Source organism: Urocampus carinirostris, chromosome 6 (genome assembly GCF_059441175.1).
Source record: "Urocampus carinirostris isolate Australia breed hairy pipefish chromosome 6, RoL_Ucar_1.0, whole genome shotgun sequence".
Taxonomy (NCBI): domain Eukaryota; kingdom Metazoa; phylum Chordata; class Actinopteri; order Syngnathiformes; family Syngnathidae; genus Urocampus; species Urocampus carinirostris.
Genome location: NC_142354.1, coordinates 22,196,273 through 22,219,002, shown reverse-complemented (window position 1 = coordinate 22,219,002; position 22,730 = coordinate 22,196,273). Strand labels below are relative to the sequence as shown.

At 38.4% G+C, this 22,730-nt stretch overlaps 1 protein-coding gene and 2 long non-coding RNA genes across 3 annotated transcripts in view; 1 reads left to right on the top strand and 2 right to left on the bottom strand.

Moving 5' to 3' along the window:
- LOC148364187 (uncharacterized) overlaps positions 1 to 3,130 on the top strand; it is a 308,472-nt gene extending 305,342 nt beyond the window's left edge. The window contains exon 2 of the long non-coding RNA XR_015850731.1: positions 2,663 to 3,130. This is a non-coding gene — a long non-coding RNA (uncharacterized LOC148364187). The remainder of the gene's footprint in view (positions 1 to 2,662) is intronic.
- Positions 1 to 22,045, bottom strand: part of dstyk (dual serine/threonine and tyrosine protein kinase) — a 44,419-nt gene extending 22,374 nt beyond the window's left edge. Inside the window, exons 1-2 of the mRNA XM_088338316.1 lie at positions 21,266 to 22,045; positions 10,828 to 11,237 (exon numbers count right to left, since the gene is read on the bottom strand). Coding sequence (XP_088194442.1) covers positions 10,828 to 11,237; positions 21,266 to 21,494 — 639 coding nt within the window. The 5' untranslated portion in view covers positions 21,495 to 22,045. The remainder of the gene's footprint in view (positions 1 to 10,827; positions 11,238 to 21,265) is intronic.
- On the bottom strand, positions 3,214 to 4,496 carry LOC148364186 (uncharacterized). The gene is made up of 2 exons (XR_015850730.1): positions 4,212 to 4,496; positions 3,214 to 3,589 (listed from the first exon to the last, which is right to left on the bottom strand). It is a non-coding gene; the product is annotated as an uncharacterized LOC148364186 (long non-coding RNA).
- Positions 22,046 to 22,730: the final 685 nt, after the last annotated feature.

Here is a 22,730-nt window from a genome sequence, read left to right as displayed (position 1 = left end):
ATCCTGTAAATGGGCAAAGCATAAATAATTAAACCTCATAGGTAGAAGGGATTACTGTACATACAAAACCAGTTTCAAGATAAGTTCAACAACCTTCTAAAAATGTGAATTGAGGATGAGACGTCACGGTAAACCTTTGATAAACTGAACGAAATGTAATTTTAGGGCACAGTTTAGTCAGTAACTAGAAATGTATTATGGTTTGAGACAATCTGCGGGAAATTATCTTCAAAGAGGCTATCTGGACCAAATTAAACATTTCAAATGGAGACATGTGGTTGCAAATATGGCACAGTACACAACACGGATAAACACAAAGGAGCAACACAAAAGGCAGTCAGAGTTCATAACAGTGAACACTTTCAATGAGGAGAAACAATGTTAATACTAAAGTAAAAAAATAAAAATTTTGGGATACTTGATACCGAAGGGAAAACATTAAAAAAAATTAAGGTTTTTTTTCATGTTAGGTGAAGCAAATCACAGAAAAAGTCAGGAGGATTATGAGAGAAATGAGTCCAAAAATAAAAAAAACTATTTGGACTTTTCATTTCATTCTTACTTTTAACAGAAAGTATACTTTAAGATGACATCAACCCGCCCTATTCGTGAATTTGTTAGGAAAAGCTGCAAGCTTAAGACTGGCCTTCTGAAAATCGTACGTTAATTGTATGTGACAAGACACACCCCCATTAAACGCTTCCATGATTTGTTTTAGCTCAGTGTTGTTTTATGACTCATCGTTTGACATTAGGCTGCCAATTGAGAGAAGACCTTCTAACTAAGCCGATGTAGACAAACATGCATCCGGCTGGAGAACAAGATTATCACCTTTGCTAGGGAGTGGCGAGAGAATGAGAAGGTTAAAAAGCCAAATATGCATTCAAAGTGTACAGTGGGCTAACGATTTGGTTACTTTAGCCTGACCTAGTAAATAAATATGCATTTGCATTTGAGCTACCAGACAAGCAACCAGACTTAGAGTATTCTAAAAAAAGAACTTGCCAAAGGGGTAAAATGTTGCAAGGAAGGTTGTTGGAATTATAACACTCATGTTATTTTTATTTCATTATTAAATATCAGTATGAAACAATTCACATTGTTTCTGTGAGAAGCCCGCAACCATCACCTACTGTAGATTTGCCCCACCCTTGAATTTAAAAAAAAAACTTAAACAAAAAAAACAAGCTCGGGAGCTAAGTCATGATGGTATAGAGGCAGACAGCAGCACAAAAGAGACAGTCAGTCCCGTCCCCAAGAACCAACAACTGAGAAGCCTTTCTGGAACAAACATAGCCTGCAAGCATCTAGATCAATACAGCTTTTGAATGTCTTTGACTCATTTGATTTAAACAATAAAAATAAAAAAATAAAAATCTGTGAATGTTGACTTGTCTTTGCTTTTAGGACAGAAGAGGGGCAGCCAAACTTTTAAAAATGTCCACTCAATGGGGAAGTACAGGGTTGGTGGTATGCCGGGCATTTCTGCCTGATGCGCCATCAAACACCTGAAACCAAATAAGAGTGTTCTTGGTGCCATTTAAACCTGCTCCTGATTGGCTGGTGCTGTTAAACTAAGGCTCCCTCCTCACAATACGTACTGTACTAAACTCTTGCAATGTCAATTAAAAAAACTCATTTTTATCTCTGTCTAGTATCCACCCGTCATCGTTATTCTTAGGCTGCGTCCCATTCTTCGCACTTTCACTCGCTATGTGCCCTAGTCACTCGGTTTGCGCGTTCACGTGAAAATGGGGTGTGTCCCGATACTCCCAAGACCGAGGCAGAAGTGCCCTCAAACCATGTCGTAGCCACTTCAAGACCGAGGGGGCTCTCGACCTCACTTGGCAGCGAAGTGACTACCCAGAAGGCTTTGCGAATTCTCAATATCAACAAACATGCCCAAAAAGGAACCGCACAAATGTAAGTAGTTTTCCACAACCACGCATGTATTTGCAACAAAATGTATTGAGATATCTTAGTTAGACGTAAATGCAATAGAAAATCGTATTTTCGCATTAAAACACGAACACTGCAAAATCGCTACTTTACGAAGTGCACTAATCTACCAAGGGAGCTGGCAAAAAAAATCTTCACGCTACAAACTGTAAAGTAGGATAACTGCAGAAAATCACGGTTCAGCCCATCCCTGTTTTTATCTTAAACGAGTCGTGCTTTGACATCTACATGGAGCAGCCAGAATACCGTTCTGGACATAGCGCTTGTTTACTGCCTACAATTTCGGGTGTCGTGTTTTATTTACAATATGATTCTTTCATGTGAGATCAGAATGCATTAGTTTTCATCATGCATTATGAGTAATGTCTCCGAATTTCTCGTGGAAATACAGTTGAAACAAACTACTATCACATAGTCCACTGCCTTCTCTGTAAACACATATTAAGTAAACTAATTACCTTCTCAAAATGTTGTCCAAATGTGGAGACAACTCTAAAGCATATGTGATGCTGGCCAATAGAAGGTTCATACAGCCATAAGAATAACATGTCATTTTTTTGTATCTATTCACTATCAAATAATTATCCAGAACACATCCTATAATTTCCTGTCTCATATCAACTTGTTGAGCATCCTATACACAGTTGTTTTTGTACAATACATCAGCATTAAGTAATTCTTGTTTTTTCCACCCAACCTAAAGGCCACTGTAGAACGTCCCGTGGAAGAGCTGGTCACCATCACAGCTACCACGCCATCCACACCACCGGGCACGTCGTTGGCACCTTCTAATCGGGCGCCAAACCCCAAATCACCCAGAAAAAAAAGGAAGCACGATACACTCCTTGACTTTTTGAAAGCGGAGTCTGCCGGAGCGAGGAAAAGGCTCGAAGAAACTGTGGCCAAAACTGAGCGGTTCCCGTCCTTTTTGGGAAGCTCGTGGACAAATTTCCAGAACAGTGACATCTCTGCAATGTTTCCCTTTGTTTTATAAAAGGATTTTTTTTTAATTATTATTAAGAACTCAATGAAGTTCCAGTTTGTGTTTCCAGCTTTATGGAAGTATTGGTATATTTTTGTTAAAATTTGTGACACATTATTTATTTACTATTATGTATTTTGGCCCAATGTGAGTTTGTTTTTCTGAAAGTAAACTATTATTTAAGCTGGAGTGATTTGTAGTTGTTTTCTGTCCAACAGTCAAATAGTTCACACACAGTATCTCACATCATTATGAAATAAACCACCAAGGTGTTACTCAAAATGAAGATGTTTATTGAATAGTAATGCAGAAAAGCACATAATGCAAATGTGGGTCTGACTTCCAGAGCCTAAAATATGGCTTTTGGGCAATTTATTCCATATTAACTGTGGACAATTCTTTGTACGGTGGACCTGGGAACCCTGAAGACCCGTGACACCACACGGTAGGACAGAGCGTGGACCAGCCAGTACACGTAGATCAAGACCTCCAGCCATGGCCCTGTTCCCTCTTTAGCAGCTCCTGCAGGGCCCACATAACCTTCTTGCTCAACCTTAAGTCCTGAATGAGTTCTGACTCCACATCCAACCATAAGCACAGGATGGGAACATTCCTGTCCAACCTGTCCACGCTTATGGGACAGCCACTCTGGAACACAATAGATAACAAATCAATTTAGACATAAATGTGGGCATAGAAAAGAAAAAGACCGCTTTAACTGTGATGTAAGCATCATGAAAAAATGTTGAAATTTTTTTTTTTGAGGTTTGAACAAATTTATTGACACTAAAAACAGAAAACAATCATGACAATCTCAACAGCAATTAAGCACATTCACAATATTATATTCCAATATTACGTTTTTAACAGCAAACACAAAGTGAGGTTTGAACAAAGCTTCTCGAAAATCAAACATATTCACAATTTCATTATATAACATCTTTGTTAGTGTCAATAGACCTTTTTATATTCAATGACAACTCTTTTGAATTAAATTCCTTATGAACTAAGGTTTTTGGGTCGTACAGGGAAGTTTGGTGACGATATTACGTCAGCTAAAGGGTCAGGTGGACTGTTCTTGTGTTTGTTTACGTTTCGTCATGTCACAGATTCAAGACCCCTACAATATGTCATAAAATGGCATTAAGATACTAATAAGTAGATTGCCATTTATGTCTACACAAACTAGGGTATTGTGTGAACGTGCATTGTATGTTAACTCTTACTGTATATGACCGAACGGGTCATTTTTTTTAATGAGTGTACGTACCTTGTAAAGATGAATCAGCACTACATAGCGCCGAAGCTGTCTTCAGTATAGCACATTTCTCCTCCGTTGATTGGAGACACGGAAAAGATGAAGAGCTTTCAGGCAATCGGTAATAACACAGCAGTAGCGGGCATTTTTAACGTTGCACGAACTCTCCAACTGACACACTGCAGGTTGAGACTCAAGTTGTTTACATGTGAGGTAGACCAATACGTCACTGAGGTCTACAGCCAATTAATATTACCGCCATCTCCTGGACAGGGGTGGAACCTTGCAAGTCTTGTCCAAACCTTTTCCACTTTGCACTCCACCGGCGGAGGGCACTCCTCTATCGAGGGACCTCACTGGAGGGTTCTCGGGGCCGAGTGAGAGAAATGGGATTGGGCCTTAGTCTATTTCTCTCTTTCTCTAAAAGTGCCTTGCTCGAATCTCAAGAATATACTATTGCTGTGGTTGCTGGCCCAATTTTCAACCCTTGAAAATGATGGACAGCCGTAAAATTCTCTTGCAACTCTTAAAAAAAAAACTGCCAACGATAGAAAATTGTCGGTTAATGTCATCTCTGCAGACACAGAAATATTCAAGATGTAAATGTTAATACAGTCTTGTTTAACTAAGATTAACTTTAGGATTGCGTTACAAAACACAGTCTTTTAATTTATTATCATAAATCGACTCTCTTCCTCCAGAGTCCTCAGAGATAAAATACGTAATTTCGGGTTTGCTTCAAGTTCGGTCCTGCACATCAACTAACTGGTCGGGCTTGGGGCATGGGCCTGGGTCGGGCTGGATTTTTCAAACCCGATCTTGCTTGTATTTGTGGAGCGGTGACAGGTTATGTACCTTTAAAAGAAATACAGGGAAAGGCTCGGACCTTTTGTCCTTTGAGTACCAAAATAGTTCCACACAGAGACGAAGAAAACTAATCAGATTCGTCTCCTCATCAGCAAGTAGCTGCGATTGTCGCAGCACAGTTCGAAATGCGAATACCGCGCTGAGCAAGGAGATTCTGTGCCTTCACAAGAGTGACCCAAACATGCTAATCTCTCTTTCATTGAGCAGAAACCTCAGGCGGGTTTAGTCCCTAAGAAGGAACATGTGCTCATTTACTGGCCCGTGAAACTCTTCCACACTTTCTTAAAAGCCGGCGTGCAGCCCTTTCCATCTGCACTGGCCTCAAAAGTTCATCAACTTCAAACACACGCCACTAATATTATAACATAATGTTTACATTTTTTATTCTATATTTCTGATAAAGAATTGAGATCACCCAAAAAAAGGATCTAGTAATTGAAGAAGCATTCAATTCTGCAATTATCAAGCACAAACCATCTTTTCCAGATGCGAAGGAGCCAGTTATGTCAATGGCAACATTTTCATAGCAAAGATTTTTTTTCTGAGAGACCCAGTCATGTGAATTGCACCAGACCAGCAGGATTACGTAAGATGGTAAGACAGGTGGGCTGCCTTACGGCATGCACCAGGCTCTGCAGAAAAGGGGTTAGCTGCACTCGGAAAACTATAATTTTTTCCACGTTGCACGAGACTAAGCACTGACCATCCTAAACTCGATTCACTTCCCCTACCCCAGCTAATTGGATTTTATGTTTTCATTAGGACAAATTGTAAAACTTATATTGGCCAACGTCAAAAGTGAGCCGAACCGACAAAACAAATAAAGCATGTACAGAATTCCTAAAACCTAGAATAGCTCTGCTCTGTAATAAGTCTAGCACAGGAAAAATCAACATAAATAATGTTAGTAAAATTGTACTTATTTTCTTTTAAATCGTATATCGCACAATCCAAATTCACAACAAAAACCTGACAGCAAATATTTCTTTTGAACAAGTCGAGCATAAAATGGGGTCGAAGCACCATTGTGCCTGACGTCATGTGAGATGTCAGCTTACCTTGTGAGACTTTGGCTGAGTGACGACCAAAAGGCTTAATTTCACAAGTGTTTTGGGGCTTTGTGAGAATTTTGCCTTGCCACCAGAAGAGAGGAGGCATTTGGAGAAAATGTGCAATGGACCCATTGTCAAAAATGGAGTCAGATACAGGAGAAAAGTCAAGAGTAGAGAGCCTACAGCCTCTTTCTTGTTTTGGAAGTTTCTTTTCTTTAACACGGCAAATAAAAAAAAACAAAAAAACAAGATTCTAATCAAGCTTCTTAAAGCTCACTGATGAGCTGATAAATTCATTGCACAATATCAAAGGAGAGAAAACTCAAAAACATTATGGCTAGTGGTCCTTGATGACCTAATTTGCTCATCCCTGAGTTAACATGCACCAGTTTAACCCAAAAACAGAAACATTCTAAGTCTGAACATTTCACTGCTATATTATATAAATATGGTATATTTATATAGTTAGTATAAACAAATCACATTCAGTCAGTGTCGTTGCAGCAAAGTGTGCGCCAAATGACCTATTTACAGCACCAGGTATTCCCAGCCGGGTACTAACCAGGCTCGACTCTGCATAACTTAGTTTAAGGAGATTGGATGTTTGTAGGGTGGTATGGCCGTTAACAGATCGGTACAGATGACATCCAAATGGCATTAGAGCTTTTCTCAATATCACACTACAATCTGTCAATGGTTAGGGATATAAAGCGCACACATATATATATATATATATATATACTGGACTGTCTCAGAAAATTAGAATATTGTGATAAAGTTCTTTATTTTCTGTAATGCAATTAAAAAAACAAAAATGTCATACATTCTGGATTCATTACACATCAACTGAACTATTTCAAGCCTTTTATTATTTTAATATTGCTGAATTTGGCTTACAGCTTAAGAAAACTCAAAAATCCTATCTCAAAATATTAGAATATCATGAAAAAGTATACAAGTAGGCTATTCAACTAATCACCTGAATCATCTAATTAAGTCGAAACACCTTGCGAGGTTTCCTGAGCCTTAAAAACACTCAGCTTGGTTCAGTAAACTAAATCACAAGTATGGGGAAGACTGCTGATCTGACTGCTGTCCAGAGGACCATCATTGATACCCTCCATCAGGAGGGTAAGACATAAAAAGAATTTTCTCAAAGAGCAGGCTGTTCACAGAGTGCAGTTTCAAAGCATATCCACAAAAGTCTATTGGAAGGGAAAAATGTGGCCGGAAACGCTGCACAACCAAGAGAGATGATCGCAGCCTTGACAAAATTGTGAAGAAGAGCCGCTTCCAGAATTTGGGGGAGCTTCAAAGACAGTTGGCTGAAGCTGGAGTCCAGGTATCAAAAGCCACAGTTCACAGACGTGTCCGGGAAATGGGCTACAATAGCCGTATTCCCATGGTCAAGCCACTTCTGAACTCAAGACAACGGAAGAAGCGTCTGACTTGGGCTATGGAGAAGAAGCACTGGACAGTTGCAGAGTGGTCCAAAGTCCTCTTTTCAGACGAAAGCAAGTTTTGCATTTCATTTGGAAGTCAAGGCGCCAGAGTCTGGAGAAAGGCTGGAGAGGAGCAAAATCCAAGTTGCTTGAAATCCAGTGTGAAGTTCCCACAGTCAGCAATGGTTTGGGGAGCCATGTCAGCTACTGGTGTTGGTCCACTGTGTTTCATCAAGTCCAGAGTAAATGCAACTGTGTACCAAGAGATTTTAGAGCACTACATGCTTCCATCTGCTGAAAAGCTCTATGGAGATGAGGATTTCATTTTCCAGCATGATCTGGTACCTGCCAACAGTGCCAAAAACCACCAGTAACTGGTGCACTGACCATGGCATCACTGTCCTTGATTGGCCTGCTAATTCCCCTGACCTGAAGAATTTGTGGGGTATAGTTAAGAAGATGAAAGACACCAGACCTACAAATGCAAATGAGCTGAAGGCCGCTATCGAAGCATCCTGGGCATCAATAACACCTCAGCAATGCCACAGGCTGATTGCCTCCATGCCACGCCGGATTGATGCAGTAATCCGTGCAAAAGGATTCCCAACCAAGTACTGAGTGCATCAATGGACATTTTCAAATGTTTGATTTAGTTTTGCTGTTATAAAATTATTTGTTTTACTTGGTCTGAGGAAGTATTGTAATATTTTGAGATAGGATTTTTGAGTTTTTTTCAGCTGTAAGCCAAAATCAGCAATATTCAAATAATAAAAGGCTTGAAATAGTTCAGTTGATGTGTAATGAATCCAGAATGTATGACATTTTTGTTTTTTTAATTGCATTACAGAAAATAAAGAACTTTATCACAATATTCTAATTTTCTGAGACAGTCCAGTATATAAAAATAAAAAGTATACATCGCACCAGCCAAAAATGCATAATTAAGAAGGAATAACTATATACAAGTAGCACAAAAAACAAACACAAGAACATACATTTGAAAGGCAATTTAAAATAAGAGAGAACAACAAGCTGAATAATTTCATTCAGTATAAGAACATTACATGACTGACATGCCTGTTCATTTCAGTAACGACGTAACATATTGGGAATTATCCAGATAACTCTAGCATTAAAACACACCCCCATGTATGCTGTGAAGAACAACTGACATATAGTCCGGAAAATACGGTAGATTTAAAAAAGAAATCTCCGAACTCTTAACGGTCGTGATGGTTAATTAATAGATCCGACAACGCTTGTTTTTAGAACGCGAGGCAGACGACGGCCCGACACATTTTGTGTCACAGACAAGCATGGCATGCTAGCGGTTTTACGATCAACTCAACATGCATAGGATCGATGGGAACAGAAAGTTTTGTTCCACGGTATTTTATTTTTATCACGCTGCTCTTGGGTCGGTTATTTGTCAGTAAGAGATGTTTGTAAGTTACTGCAGCCGCTTTACTTGGACTTTCTTTGAGTATATAGCTGCACCCTCGTTAGCATATGACAAAAAAGAAATACAAGTGAAGGTGGCATTTCGTAATAGAAGTGAAACTTTACATTATTATATCTTCTTTTTACCATTATCTCTCTCGAATCTGAATCAATTAATATGTGTAGTTGGTACATGGCTTCTGACTTCCTCATAGATAGCCAACATTATGCATCCACTCTTACAAGGTTATTAGTGTCTTTGGACACATTGATGCCATGAATATAAGTCTGAATATAATAATTGAGACCCTTTCCATTGCCTTTTTGAGATACATTTATGTAATAAGGAAGAAATTATATGGCTAGGCCATCAGTAATAGCTAAAGAGTCGCTCGCTATTGTTTCGGCTTTTCTCTCTGTCGGATCTATTAATTCAATTAGGGGTTGGTAGACTTTTTTACAACATACTTTTATGTGGGCTGTTTGAGTAAGTTAACAGGTTCGCGAGAAAAGACACACCTCCCCGGCATACGGCGTAAATACTTTCACTGTCTTGTCAATGAGTGAGTGCATATTCTATTTTATGTTGCATGCCGACTTTTACTGCACAGTCCATGGTGCAATGCTGATATTCATGTTTACGTTTACTCTGGCAGGGACTTGTGTCCTCATGGTCAATCTTTTTTCTTTTTTAGGTTGATAACAAGTCACACCATGCAAAGGTAAACTACCATATTTTCTGCAAGACTGGGCGCACCCCCCAAGAATAATTTTTTGTCAGATATTTCGTAGATAAGGCGTACCAGACTGTAAATAGCATGAAATTGAGAGTCAAAGCAACTGTGTGTATTTGTGTACCAACTTTGGGCTCCGGCTCTTAATACACTTACGTTATATTTTGATGCAATGATTGATCAGTCGTTAAGTGTCGCTCACCAAAATCGCAAAATATTGTATGCAACCGGAATCCAAACCCGTATAGTGGCAGTGAGAGCACCGACAATGATTTGCATAGTGCATTTTGCTCTGCAGGCTAAAGAGCCTATCCACTTCTTCAGCTGTGCATCAATAACATGTAAAATAGCTTGTACATTGTTTTGTTGAAAGACTTTGTTTTCTCTGTTATTTAACATTCATTGTTAAATAACTTGAGAGATTTTTTTGTATGTCATTTGTAGCACTGGTCGAGTCGTAAAGTGATTGCGCCCTTATCGGAAATACCGGGTTCAATTCCCTTGCATGTTTTGCTATTAAGGTCAGCGGTGTTTATCGATTAATCATTGCTCCAAATACGGGTATACACTTAACGCATGCCCGTAAATTATCGGGAGCATTTCAAATCTTATCCACCGTATTCTATGGTATGTAAGGCACACCGGGTTTTAAGATGCACTTGCAAGATTCTGGCCAAATTGGGGTTTTTAGGTGCGCCTTTACAGTCCGGAAAACCGGTATAGAGATTTATGGTGCAAACAGTCCGATTAAATTATTGATCATTACGTAAAGAAATTATTTTGCAGATTATATTGGTCGTAAAAGGAACCAGCACTACAGATCGGTTTCAGTTTTTCCTTATGAAGTTCTACTTGGAACTAAACCAATTTTCAAGTAACGCTTCTAACGTCAAATCAATAAGTTTCATTCATTTTGTACAAAGGGAAAAATTCTCAAGATTTCTTAAATGTTGACTCAAGATAAACGAAAGCCTCATGTGAGATCCTGCCCAAATCGAATTATATTTAGAGTCCAGCTCATTTGATTTACATCACTAACTGACAAACGCCTGATTGTCGTTAACCGATGCCAGTTAAGATTATAAAAACCAACCTGAAGTAAAGGGTGATGCAGGGTGATCTCTAGTTCGGCGAGCCTGTGTGCCGGGTCCTCGCATTCCTCGTGGATTTCCAAGTCCTCGCGGGGCACAGTATCCCAACGGCCGCGGTTGGCCGCGAGCTGGTGTACCAGCTCATACTGGCCGGGCAGCGCCAGGCTGAGTCGTGTCTGTCTCCCATGGGTGAAACACAACTTCCGCCTCTTGCACGGTGTGCCCTGGACGCCCCCGCAGGCCTCGCCAGCCTCGGGTCCCAGCGGCAGGAGCCTTTCGCCCAGCAGGCAGTTGAGCAACTGGTAGCGGGCGGTGCAGTTCTGGCCTAGCACCAAAATGTATGGGGCAGCACCCACAGTGTTGCGCAGAAACTCTTCTTCATGGCTTGGGAAAGCGATGCAGCTCAGTTGCCCTAAGGAGACAAAGAAATAAGGTTATTCAATTATTATAAGCAACAAACACATATATCAGTGAACCTCATATAAATTAAACTTCATCGTGTATCAAATTATCCAACCAACAGCAGAATTTTGTGCCTTGCCCAATTAAATTTACACAGTGGTGCCCTCTTTATTTTTATTTCGTAACCACAATTGAACTTGAATAATTAGCATCTCTAATCTTATTTCTTCGGCTTTGCGTTTCTAATTTGATTCACATTCTTTTCAAGAAGTTGGATAAGATTACTCATCCAATTTACGTAAATACAAATGTGTTAAAAAACATATTATTGTTCAACAAGTAAACTCATTGACAATTTTTATGATAATAGAGTAATTACTTGGTCATTTTAATGCAAAATGTTAGCCGAATAATTTCCAAATTTTTCAACGGGCAAAACGATTTATTATACTAAATATTCTATAGCAGGGGTCGTCAACATTTCTGAAGCTGAGAGCAACTTTTTGTTACCAATCAGTGCAAAAGGGCCACCGGTTTGATATGTATTTTTAAAATAACATGTACATTACTAGGTTATTACCAGGTTGAAATTATTAGGGGTTAAACAGGCTCAGTAAAACGCTAAACATCATGCCAATTAGAAATCAGATTTACTAAAATATCACAATGACCCATGATGTAGTTTCAGAACCAGTCCACGGGCTACTCAGATGGTCTCAGAAACCACACCGGAGACCACTGTTCTTTAGTGATGTCATAGCCCCAAATTAGCGAAAAATCACACAGTAATATCTAAAAATTGCAGATCGCCACTGCAGAGTCTAAGAAGAGATGCACACTGGTGACCAATATAGTCACAACCCTTCCAGATATGGTTTCATTATTAAAAGAATTGTAATTAGACATTTAGATAATTGAAAATTGTAGGTAATATGCCTTTAAGGTATATGCGGCATGTGAGATGTAGGATTGTTTTAATTTATGAGTTGCCATTCTTACATTCTGAGAAATGTTCTGCCGTAAAACTATCAGTATTATTGAGCCTTGACATTGGTATTAGGGACCAATCAGGAGTTACATACTTGACTGTTATTAAAATGAAAGGTGTCGAACATTTTGAATAATAACAGACATATAATCGAGAATGAATCATGCCATTATTTAATACCTCAAGGCTCTTTGACACAGAGCTACATGATCTTTTAAAGCCCGGAGGAGAATTTTGCAGGATCCGTGTGTAAACGAGGCAATATATAGCCAATTGTGTCATTACTCAAGACTATCCTGTATCCAACATATAGAAATGTCAGAGTGAGTCAATGAGACAAGACAGTTACCAAAACATGAGAATATGTCTTATTGTCTTTATATGAACACATTAATGCTGATTTATATTGGGATGCATTCTAACTTTAATAGCTTTAATGTTGTCTGGATATTGCAATTTCAAGCTCAGTGAAATAGTCTGAAGCAAGTAGACTGAGTAGAACACTTGATATCATGTGATGCAAATTTATTTCAAGATGCAGTCCTCTTCAAATTTATAGGAACACTTATGTCAATACAATGCACATCTTAGTTATCATGAAGGCAGTTCGGGAAAAAATCACGAGAACATTTTGTTTCATTAGACTTATATCTAGATCTTTTAAAAGTCACGACAACTATTTAACCCATCCACTTTTTAAGTGGAAAAAACTATTTTAACAGGCATTTTCTATTATTTTGTTATAAAGTGCCTCCGTTTTCCTTGTATCTAGTACCCATCGGCTCAATCTTGATAAAACATGGGATTTCGTTTCACAGCTACACTGGTGACAGTTCAGTTGAGTAGTTGCTTTCTCAGTGCTTGCAGTCTTCTTGTGCCTGGAAGAAATCAAAAGCCTAGCACTCGGTTTCTTGGACTTAAATGAATAGAAAACTGAAGTGAGCAAGTGACCAATTTAACAGTTTTTGATAATGCCCCTTTGGCATCCCATAAAGCTCAGAGAGACAAAAACCTGGGTGTTAACATTGATGGGGATGTTAAATTCGACAAACAAATTGATCTAAGCTTAAAACACACAGCTATTCTATAGCATATGAATGCTGAATGCATATGAATAACCTATATTTTATGTTGACAATATAAGGGGATGGTGTCATAACAGTCTGTAGTTTGGAATAGCCTTTGATCTGTCATTCGTTAAGTCATGTTTATTTGTATAGCCCTTAATCACAAAAAGACTCAAAGGGCTGCACAGACCACCGTAACAGCATTCCCGGATCTGCAACCTACAACAGGGCAAGGAAAAACTCAAAAACCTCAGCTTGAGGAAATTGAAGAAGACTCGAGAAGGGGCTGGAAAATGGATTGCATTTTTCATCGTTATGCAAACGTCTCAGGTAAATATGCCACTTTCTCAGAACCACTTGCTTTTGTAACAGTACGGGTGAATTACTAGAATATATGTTGGAGTCAGCCAAGCCTATCAAAAAAGACTAACAATAGCTGATGCTCGTCTCCTTACAGTTGATCGCATTAAGGAGCAAAATTTACTATTTCGGCCTTGCTTTACAAACTATCAGTGTAATTTAGAGTTTATTTTAAGATTCTTATTTTTCTGTTCAAATGTATCAATGCTCTTATGGTATTTTTTTCCTTTCTATCCTCCTCTACCAAGTTGCATCTGCCCGGTGCATCAGTAGAGTGAAGATGGAGCGCAGGAACAGAGGAGACTGAACTTTCTTTAAGAAAAATCTACAGTGGGACCTAGCTACTTCGCAGTTCGACCTTCGCGGGTCTAAAAAAATAATAATAATAAAATTAAAAAAAAATAATATATATATATATATATATATATATATATATATATATATATATATATTTATTTATTTTATTTTTTTTAAGCATCTCTGAAGGGGCGTCGCTACTTCGCGGAATTTCACTTTTCGCGGGTGGTTTTGGTCCCCATTAAAGGAGTTAACCAAGGGATTACTGTACTGAATATTTGCGAGTAGCATCTGCACTACTAAACATCCTAAAGCAATTAAGATTTGCAATGGATTCAAAGTTATTTGACGGGGAGGAAGCAATATGTAAAAATGGGAGAGTTGTGATCTGAATACTCGGACATCTGTTGTGGAGTCCCAAAGGGTTCTATCCTGGGTCCAAAGTTATTTAATTTATATATTAACGATATTTTTAATGTTTCAAAACTATTGAAAATAGTAATAATTGCAGACGACACTAACATTTTCTATTCAAATAATAACTATATTGATTTGGTAACCTGTATTAATCGTGAATTAATTAACCTAAAAGTATGGATGGATGTAAATAAATAATCTTTAAATTTAAATAAAACCAAAGTAATATGCTTTGGTAATCGCAAGGCAAATCAAGATTTAGAAGTAAAACTCGATGGTTCTGCAATAGATGCTCAGAAATTAAGTTTTTAGGGGTCATAATAGACAATAAATTTAGCTGGAAAACACAATTTAGACACATACAAACTAAAGTATCTAAAAGCATTTCAATAATTAATAAAGCCAAATTCAATTTAAACTATAATGCATTGTATTTATTATATTGTTCTCTAGTTCTGCCATACTTAACATATTGTGCAAAAGTCTGGGACAATAATTACAAAAGTTCACTACAGCCCCTTTTTATCCTCCAAAAACGTGCAATTAGAACCATACACAGGGTAGGATATCGAGATCATACTAATATTGTATTCCTGCAGTCCAAATGATTAAAATTAGATGATTTAGTTTTTCACTGCACAACTGCTATTTAAGGTCAACAAAAATATAGTGCCAGAAAACATCCATAAATTATTCATTCGGAAAGAGGGAAATTATAATTTAAGGGGCTGTAGTAAATTCATAATCCCGAAGGTGAGAACCACCAGGAAAAGTATGTGTGTGTCTGTGTGTGGAGTCAAGCTTTGGAACGGTTTGCAAGACGAGATCAAACGGTGTCCAACTATTCACTTGTTCAGATTTAGATACAATACGGAGATGAGGAGGGTGGAGTATGAGTGGTGCGGGAGATTGGGAATAGTGTGTCTAGTTAACTTTGTGTTATTGTTGCTATTCTTATATCATAACTGTTATTATCAATATCAGGTAAAAACAATTGTTGTTATATTATTGGTCTATTTGGTGGGGAAGATGAAGGGGTAGGAAATATAAGCATTTGCTTCTTACTACCCCTTTTCTAACATACAGTATTATGTAACATTATTTTGTTGTCGAGTTATTGTTTTTGTTCAGTTTTTATTTTGATGTTCGAATAAAGTTTTCATTCATTCATTCGAGATGTGATCAGTATCTCACATCATAATTGAAATAAGAATATTTTCCGCCTTAGATGAAGGACAATAACAAAACTGATACAAATGTTGGCTATACTATCCCACTATACATTTTTTTCGATACATTTGTTGGGGACTGTGTGTGAGGCCAGATGAATGAAACAGTTTAGAAAGTGAGAACACGTGCTCTGTGCGTCCCATGAAAGGGAGCATTATCCCATGCTTTCTGTTGAGTATGACTCATCTAACGTTCAGCACTGTTTAGCCCAAGCTGAAGATTATGTTGATCGTTTTTAATTGAGAATGATACCAGCAATAGTCTTCTTGACAAGGGGTTAAGTCGTTTTCTCTCAACAATAGATCACTTATAGAAGAAATTACTCACATGAGCAATCCAATTGATTGAAAAAAATTATTGGGATTTTGGGTTGAGATGAAAATTGTTGCTTATCCCAGCTGACTTCAGGCAAAAGCCGTTAACACAATGAACTAGTAATGGGCTATTTACAGGGCACAAACGAAGACAAGCAACGCTCGACACTAATGGATAGTTTGGTCTTTACACAAAATAACACTGACACAATTTTTACAATACATCTAAAGGTGACAGACACAAACAAAAACAAGGGAATAGCATACAAAAAAAAGCTAAGTTAAATAAACACACCTTATTTGTGAAGTAAAGTTCAACTGAAATGGCACACGATTTCAACACTAACAATACACGTTCTGCATGGGGGTACTATGAATATTGAATGGTCAAGTCCTGGCCAACTATTAAATGGTAAAATGGTAAATGGTCTGCATTTATATAGCGCTTTTCAAGTCAATGAAGACCTCCCAAAGCGCTTTACAATGTGCTTCACACTTACCCATTCACACACACACACACACATACCAATAGGGAGTCAGCCATGCAAGGCGCCTACCTGCTTATTGGGGAAATCAGGGATTCAGTGTCTTGCCCAAAGACACTTTGACATATAACACAGAGGATTATTTTTATTACTAAGGCCTATTATCACTTGATTTGAAATTGACCAACTGATTATCATTTATTACAAATGCACACACAATAATATATCGTGAAGAAAGTAAGTATTTGAACACCCTGCTATTTAGCTATTTCCCCCAGTTAGAAATCATGGAGGGGACTGAAATTTTCATCATAGCTGTATGTTCACTGTGAGAGAGATAAACTAAAAATAAATTTTCAGTAATCCCAATTCATGATTTCTTAATGATTTTTTGTGTGATATAGCTGCAAATAAGTATTTGAACACCTGTGAAAATGAATGTTAATATTTGGTACAGTCTCCTTTGTTTGGTATTACAGAGGTCAAACGTTTCCTGTAGTCTTTCACCAGGTTTGCACACACTGCAGGAGGGATCTTGGCCGACTCCTCCACACAGATCTTCTCTAGATCAGTCAGGTTTCTGGGCTGTCGCTGAGAAACAGAGTTTGAGCTCCCTCCAAAGATTTTTCGATTGGGTTCAGGTGTGGAGACTGGGCCATGCTAGAACCTTGATATGCTTCTTATGGAGCCACTCCTTGGTTTTCCTGGCTGTGTGTTTAGAGTCATTGTCGTGTTGGAAGACTCAGCCACGACCCATCTTCAATGCTCTGACTGAGGGAATGAAGTTGTTCCCCAAAATCTCACAATAGGAGTCTCAGTCATCCTCTCTTTAATGCAGTGCACTCGTCCTGTCCCATGTGCACGAAAACATCCCCAAAGCATGATGCTACCACCCCCATAATTCACATTAGGGATGTTGTTCTTCGCAGTGTACTCTTCATTCTTCTTCCTCCAAAAACACTTAGTGGAATTATGACCAAAAAGTTGTCTTTTGGTCTCATCTGACTACTAAAATTTCTCCAATTACTCTTCTGTATCATCCAAATGGTCAGAGGCAAACTTAAGGCGGGCCTTGACATGTGCTGGTTTAAACAGGGGAACCTTTCATGCCATGCATGATTTCAAATCATGACATCTTAGGGTATTACCTACAGTAACCTTGGAAACAGTGGTCCCAGCTCTTTTCAGGTCATTCAACTTCTGTCGTGTAGTTCCGGGCTGATTCCTTACCTTTCTTAAAATCATTAAGACCCCATGAGGTGATATCTTGCTTGGGGCTCCACTCCGATTGAGATTGACCTTAATGTTTAGCTTCTTCCATTTTCGACCTCAAACAGGTGCATCTGATTCAGGATGATACATGGAGTGCAGGTGGATTTGTAATGGGTGGACTAATAGGTCTTTCAGGGTCAGAATTCTAGATGATGCACAGGTGTCCAAATACTTATTTGCAGCTGTATCAAACAAATAAATTGTTAAAAAATCATGCATTGTGATTTCTGGATTTTTATTTTTAGTTCATCTCTCTCATAGTAGACACGCACCTATGATGAAAATTTCAGACCCCTCCATTACTAAGTGGGACAAATAGCAAAATAGCAGGGTGTTCAAATACTTATTTTGTATGATTACAAGTATCAAACATGATTGAGTGCGTAAAGAAATCACTTTGCAGTGTTAACATTCATATTGAGACAGGGGCTCGTGTTTTCTAATCTCCCTGCTCTCAATAGGGATTTTCGAAAAATTGCGCGACATTGTGTACACCCAATTAGTCCTAACCATGATTCAGCCATGATGCGGTATTCACATCAGAAAAATCCCACATCGCATAAATGAATACACTGCAGTAGTAAAAATGATATCACATATGTATTTATTAAGTGTAAAATCTAGGTCAATTTTTGTTTAGCACAAAACAATAAAAAACAATGAACAGACTGATCATCTCATTTTTTTCTATGTAAAATTTTGGAAGACTTTCGCTTTAAATTTTGAACAACAAAGGAACAACATTTTTGACTATTTTCCTTCGAATAACATGGTAAACTTCAATTTGTGTATTGAGAGTTGTTATTTTTAAAATACTTTCTGTTTAAATTAGAGTCATTGACTAAACACCGACAATCCACAGGCAGTAAATTAGCTAAAAAATACAGTTATTCAGTCAGAGAAATCTTTTTATATTTCTGTTTAAACTGTGTGTTGATTACTCATTACCATTTTCAAAAGACCTATTTATAATGAAATTTCTTTTCATTCACATTGTAACTCATTGGGTTTATTATTCACAAAGTTGTTGTTCCTGCCCCCCCCCCAAAACAGGATATCCTGTATTCTTTGACTACATGGATTCTTCAAAATTTAATTTTTACACAATAAATTCCTCAAACTCCTAGGAAATTTATGGACGTCGATGATACTCATTACTCAATATGGGAGGTTTGACGATGTTTATGTGTAGAGCAAATGGGAAGGCATCTCCAGACAAACATCTACCATTGTCTTCGTTTTGTTTAGTTTGACAGTAAGCTTCAAATGGGAGTGGCAACTAACACCCTTTTTTAAAAAAAAACACTGTTTGGGACATGCTGGTTGCAAACTGAACAGATGTTTGTTTCCAATAAAGTTATTCTCAATTTGAAAGTGGAATTTGCATATTTGGGAAAAATACCCAATTTTACAAGTAACCCTAAATTCTCATATACCGTACAAACTAAATTTGGACCTTTTTCTATGAGGTGAACCAGACAACTAATATTGGCTGAAATTTATCTTATTAGCTCAAACTTGGCCCATAATCAAACATCCAAAAGATGTCTGGAGCTGCGTGCCATATAAAAGATAAACATGAAAAAAAATTATCATAATAATTCCGTCATATTCTGTCAAATAATTTTCCACAGGTTTCAAAAACCACCTTGTTGAATCTTTAACGCTATATGTGAATATTTCTTTTAAAATTTCCGCTTCTTTATTACCAGTTTGCTATTAGCATTGTCCACTCGGAAAGCTTATGATAATGTACCTACAGACACCTTTCAACACCGGCATTTTGTATTTTGGCTTGCAACTCAGCAAGAAAAAATCTCATGCAACGCCAAAGATTTTTGGGAAAAAAAACTTTCAATCGGTATCACCTGTAAATCTGTAGCATAAACGGTATCTGGTAATTCAGGAGGTGGGAACAATTTGGACTCAGAGAGCCATGAAAGCAAAAAAAAAATTGGATTTTTTTTTCCCCCAGCATGTGTATTTTAAGGCAAAATAAAAGCTGCCAAACCTGATCTCCAGACAAAAGCCAATTCTTCAGCGCATATTTTTTACTATGCGATGTTTGATAATTTCATAAAATACATAAAATAACAAAGCCAGAGTTTGTGTCCCATAACAAATATCACAGTCAAAATTTGTCTCCTTCCTGCAGAGTTACTTTAGATCATTGAGGTCCATTTCAACTGTCATATTTATTGTTAATTTGTTTCAAATCAAGGTGCGAGCAAAGTTCTTTGGTAAAAATGTCCCAAAATACTGTAAACGAGAAGGATACTGATGTTTCTATCCTCAGCTACGTAATAAAGTTCTAAAACTGGGAGTCGAGTTGTCATTATTTGTCTCCATTCTGTTCGACATCTTTTGAAATCTACTAAAAGTCCTCCTAAATGTCCACATTTGCATTGTTGATTATTCGTCATTTTTTAACAACTTGCATATAGTATGCGCTTGAAAAGGTATCCAGGAAATAGTAGAAGGCAGACATTACACTTGCATGTGTATTCGGATGCATCTCATTGGCTAAGAGACACGGAAGAATTCGTAATGACATTTGTTCATACCAGCCTTATGGGTAGAAATGTGCAACAGGGTTCCTGTTGCTATTGGTAACACAGTGTTGCACTAAAAGCGCTTAAAAAAAAAAGAGACGAAAAGAGCCACACCTGGCTCATGAGCTTCAAGTTTCTGAACCCAGTGGTAACTGTACCTTCAGCCACCTAGTAGAAGCGTGTTTATCGTTTTCTCCAGACACTAAATGGAACAATTACATACAGTGACGTCTCGCTACTTCACGCTTCGGTTACAGCTAGTTAACTGATTCAAAGATTTTCAAAGTGCATTGTGTCCTGCACTCTGATTGGCTATACAGAGGAAGATGCTTTCTATCGCCAACAAAGTTTGAAATCTCCACTCTCTTTCAAAAATAATGATTAATGAGTAGTGTTTGGTATCGGTAGCAAAGAACCCGAAGAAAGATGAAGTTTTCCATAACATTCACATGATGACGGGAAAGTACAATCTAAAGTGAAGTAGATCGATTCCTTAGCTCATAAAGTTATGCAATGAAAACGGAAAATTATTTGTTAAATTATGATTGTACAGAAGTTTTTTGTTTGGAAAAACTTTATATACTACAGTAAAGTCATGTTTATTTGTATAGCCCTTAATCACAAAGAGTCTCAAAGGGCTGCACAGACCACAGATTATTGCAAACCACAGACTAATTACTACACCATCCCCTGATCTAAAACCTACATGAGGGCAAGGAAAAACTCAAAAACATCAACAGTACTTAATTTGTTGAACAAATAACTGAGCTTTTAAATTGCGTTTCGTTATGCGTAATAATATATATGTATGTACCGGTACATAAGGTATCTTTTTCGTGGATTTTCACGTTTTGCTGGGGTACTGGCCCCCAATAACCAAGGTAATATTGTATTGTTTACTTTCAGGCCAATTGTTTACTTACTGTGTTTTGAAACCAGTTTACTTGCTTTGTTTTCAAACCATTGCATTTTAAACAGCAGTGGGGTATAACTGACGGAGAAAATGCGTTTTGCAAGGATACTGATCCGAAGGTATTTATCAGGATGTTGACCCACCTGCCTCCAGAGAAGCTGACTCCGAGCTCATGGCCGATGCGCAAGCGTTACTGTAGTTTTGTCTAATTTCTCGGAAGAAGGCATTGGTCTCCTTGAGGTTTTTCTTAAGTAGAGCCGAGTGTTTGTTGTAGCTGCTGAATATCCGCGTAAGCTCCCGAGTGAGCGGAGTGCTTTTTTGCTGCACGTTCCCCTCCATTGCCATCTTCTGTCCTCCTAGCTTGTGCGACATGGCAGCGACGAGAGCTAGATCAAACGATTGTTACGGCTGCATTTTGTCCCAGTTCACAGACTGGGGTGTTTCATAAAATTGAGGTGGAAAAAGAGAGACAAATCGAGGAAATGTGCTAAACAGTGCGCGCCGACATGGTAATCACCGCCTGGGTTAGCGTTGTTAGCCGGTTGGCATCGCCTCTCCTCCCTCGTCTTGACATGGCGCGACACTCATAGTGTTGAAAGTCCAGTAAACGTCTCTTGAGACATTTTAACAGCCATAAAGATCGAGGATAACCAACTACCAGTTATCTCTTGTCACCGGACCAGAACTGCCCGGGTGCAAGAGGGAAAAAAACGTGGGAGTCTTCCTGGTGACGCTTCGGGGATAAATATTTTCTTAAAGTCCCGAAGAAATTAACAGAGCGCTGTGTGTCTCTCGAAGAGGACAAGGGTAATCCAATGTGGCGCTGCAAGACGTAGGGGAAAATCCTGCGCCTACAGACAAGTCTTCAAATCACAGCAAAACAGAAATTCCGACATGAAGTCATGGGAAGTAGAGGGCGTGGTCGCGGTGGTGAAAGGAACTCTGGGAAATTGAGGCTCCTGTAATTTATTTATTTATTTCTTTACCAGCGTGCTACTGGTACGTTTTTTAGTGTATTTCTATTTGGGCACAGCACAAAAACAGCTGCAACAAAGAGCTGCACAATACAGTAATTTAATGTGAAAAGTGGTGGGCCGTCAGGGACTGCAAGGCCGTCTCTGCAGGCCAAAATTATCAGAATCATCTATCCATTATCTTCACCGCTTATCCTCAATAGAGTTGCGGGGGTGCTGGAGCCCATCCCAGCTTTATTCGGGGAGTAGGCAAGGGACACCCTGAACTGCAGGCCAACCAGCCGCAGGGCACACATGGACAAACATCTCACTCGTTTATTCACACCTAGGGAAAAATTGGACCGGCCAATCAACCTGACATGCATGTTTTTTGGAATGTGGGAGGAAACCAGTGTGCCCAGAGGAAACTCACGTCGTCACGGGGAGTACATGTAAACTCAACACAGGGAGGCTGCGGACTCAAACCCTGAACCTCTGCACTGTGGGGCTGCGTGCTAACCACCCACACGCTGTGCCGCTAATATCAGAATCATGTGATATTATATTTTGTTCATATATATATATATATATATATATATATATATATATATATATATATATATATAAAACCGCGGTGTACATGTCCCACCAAAGA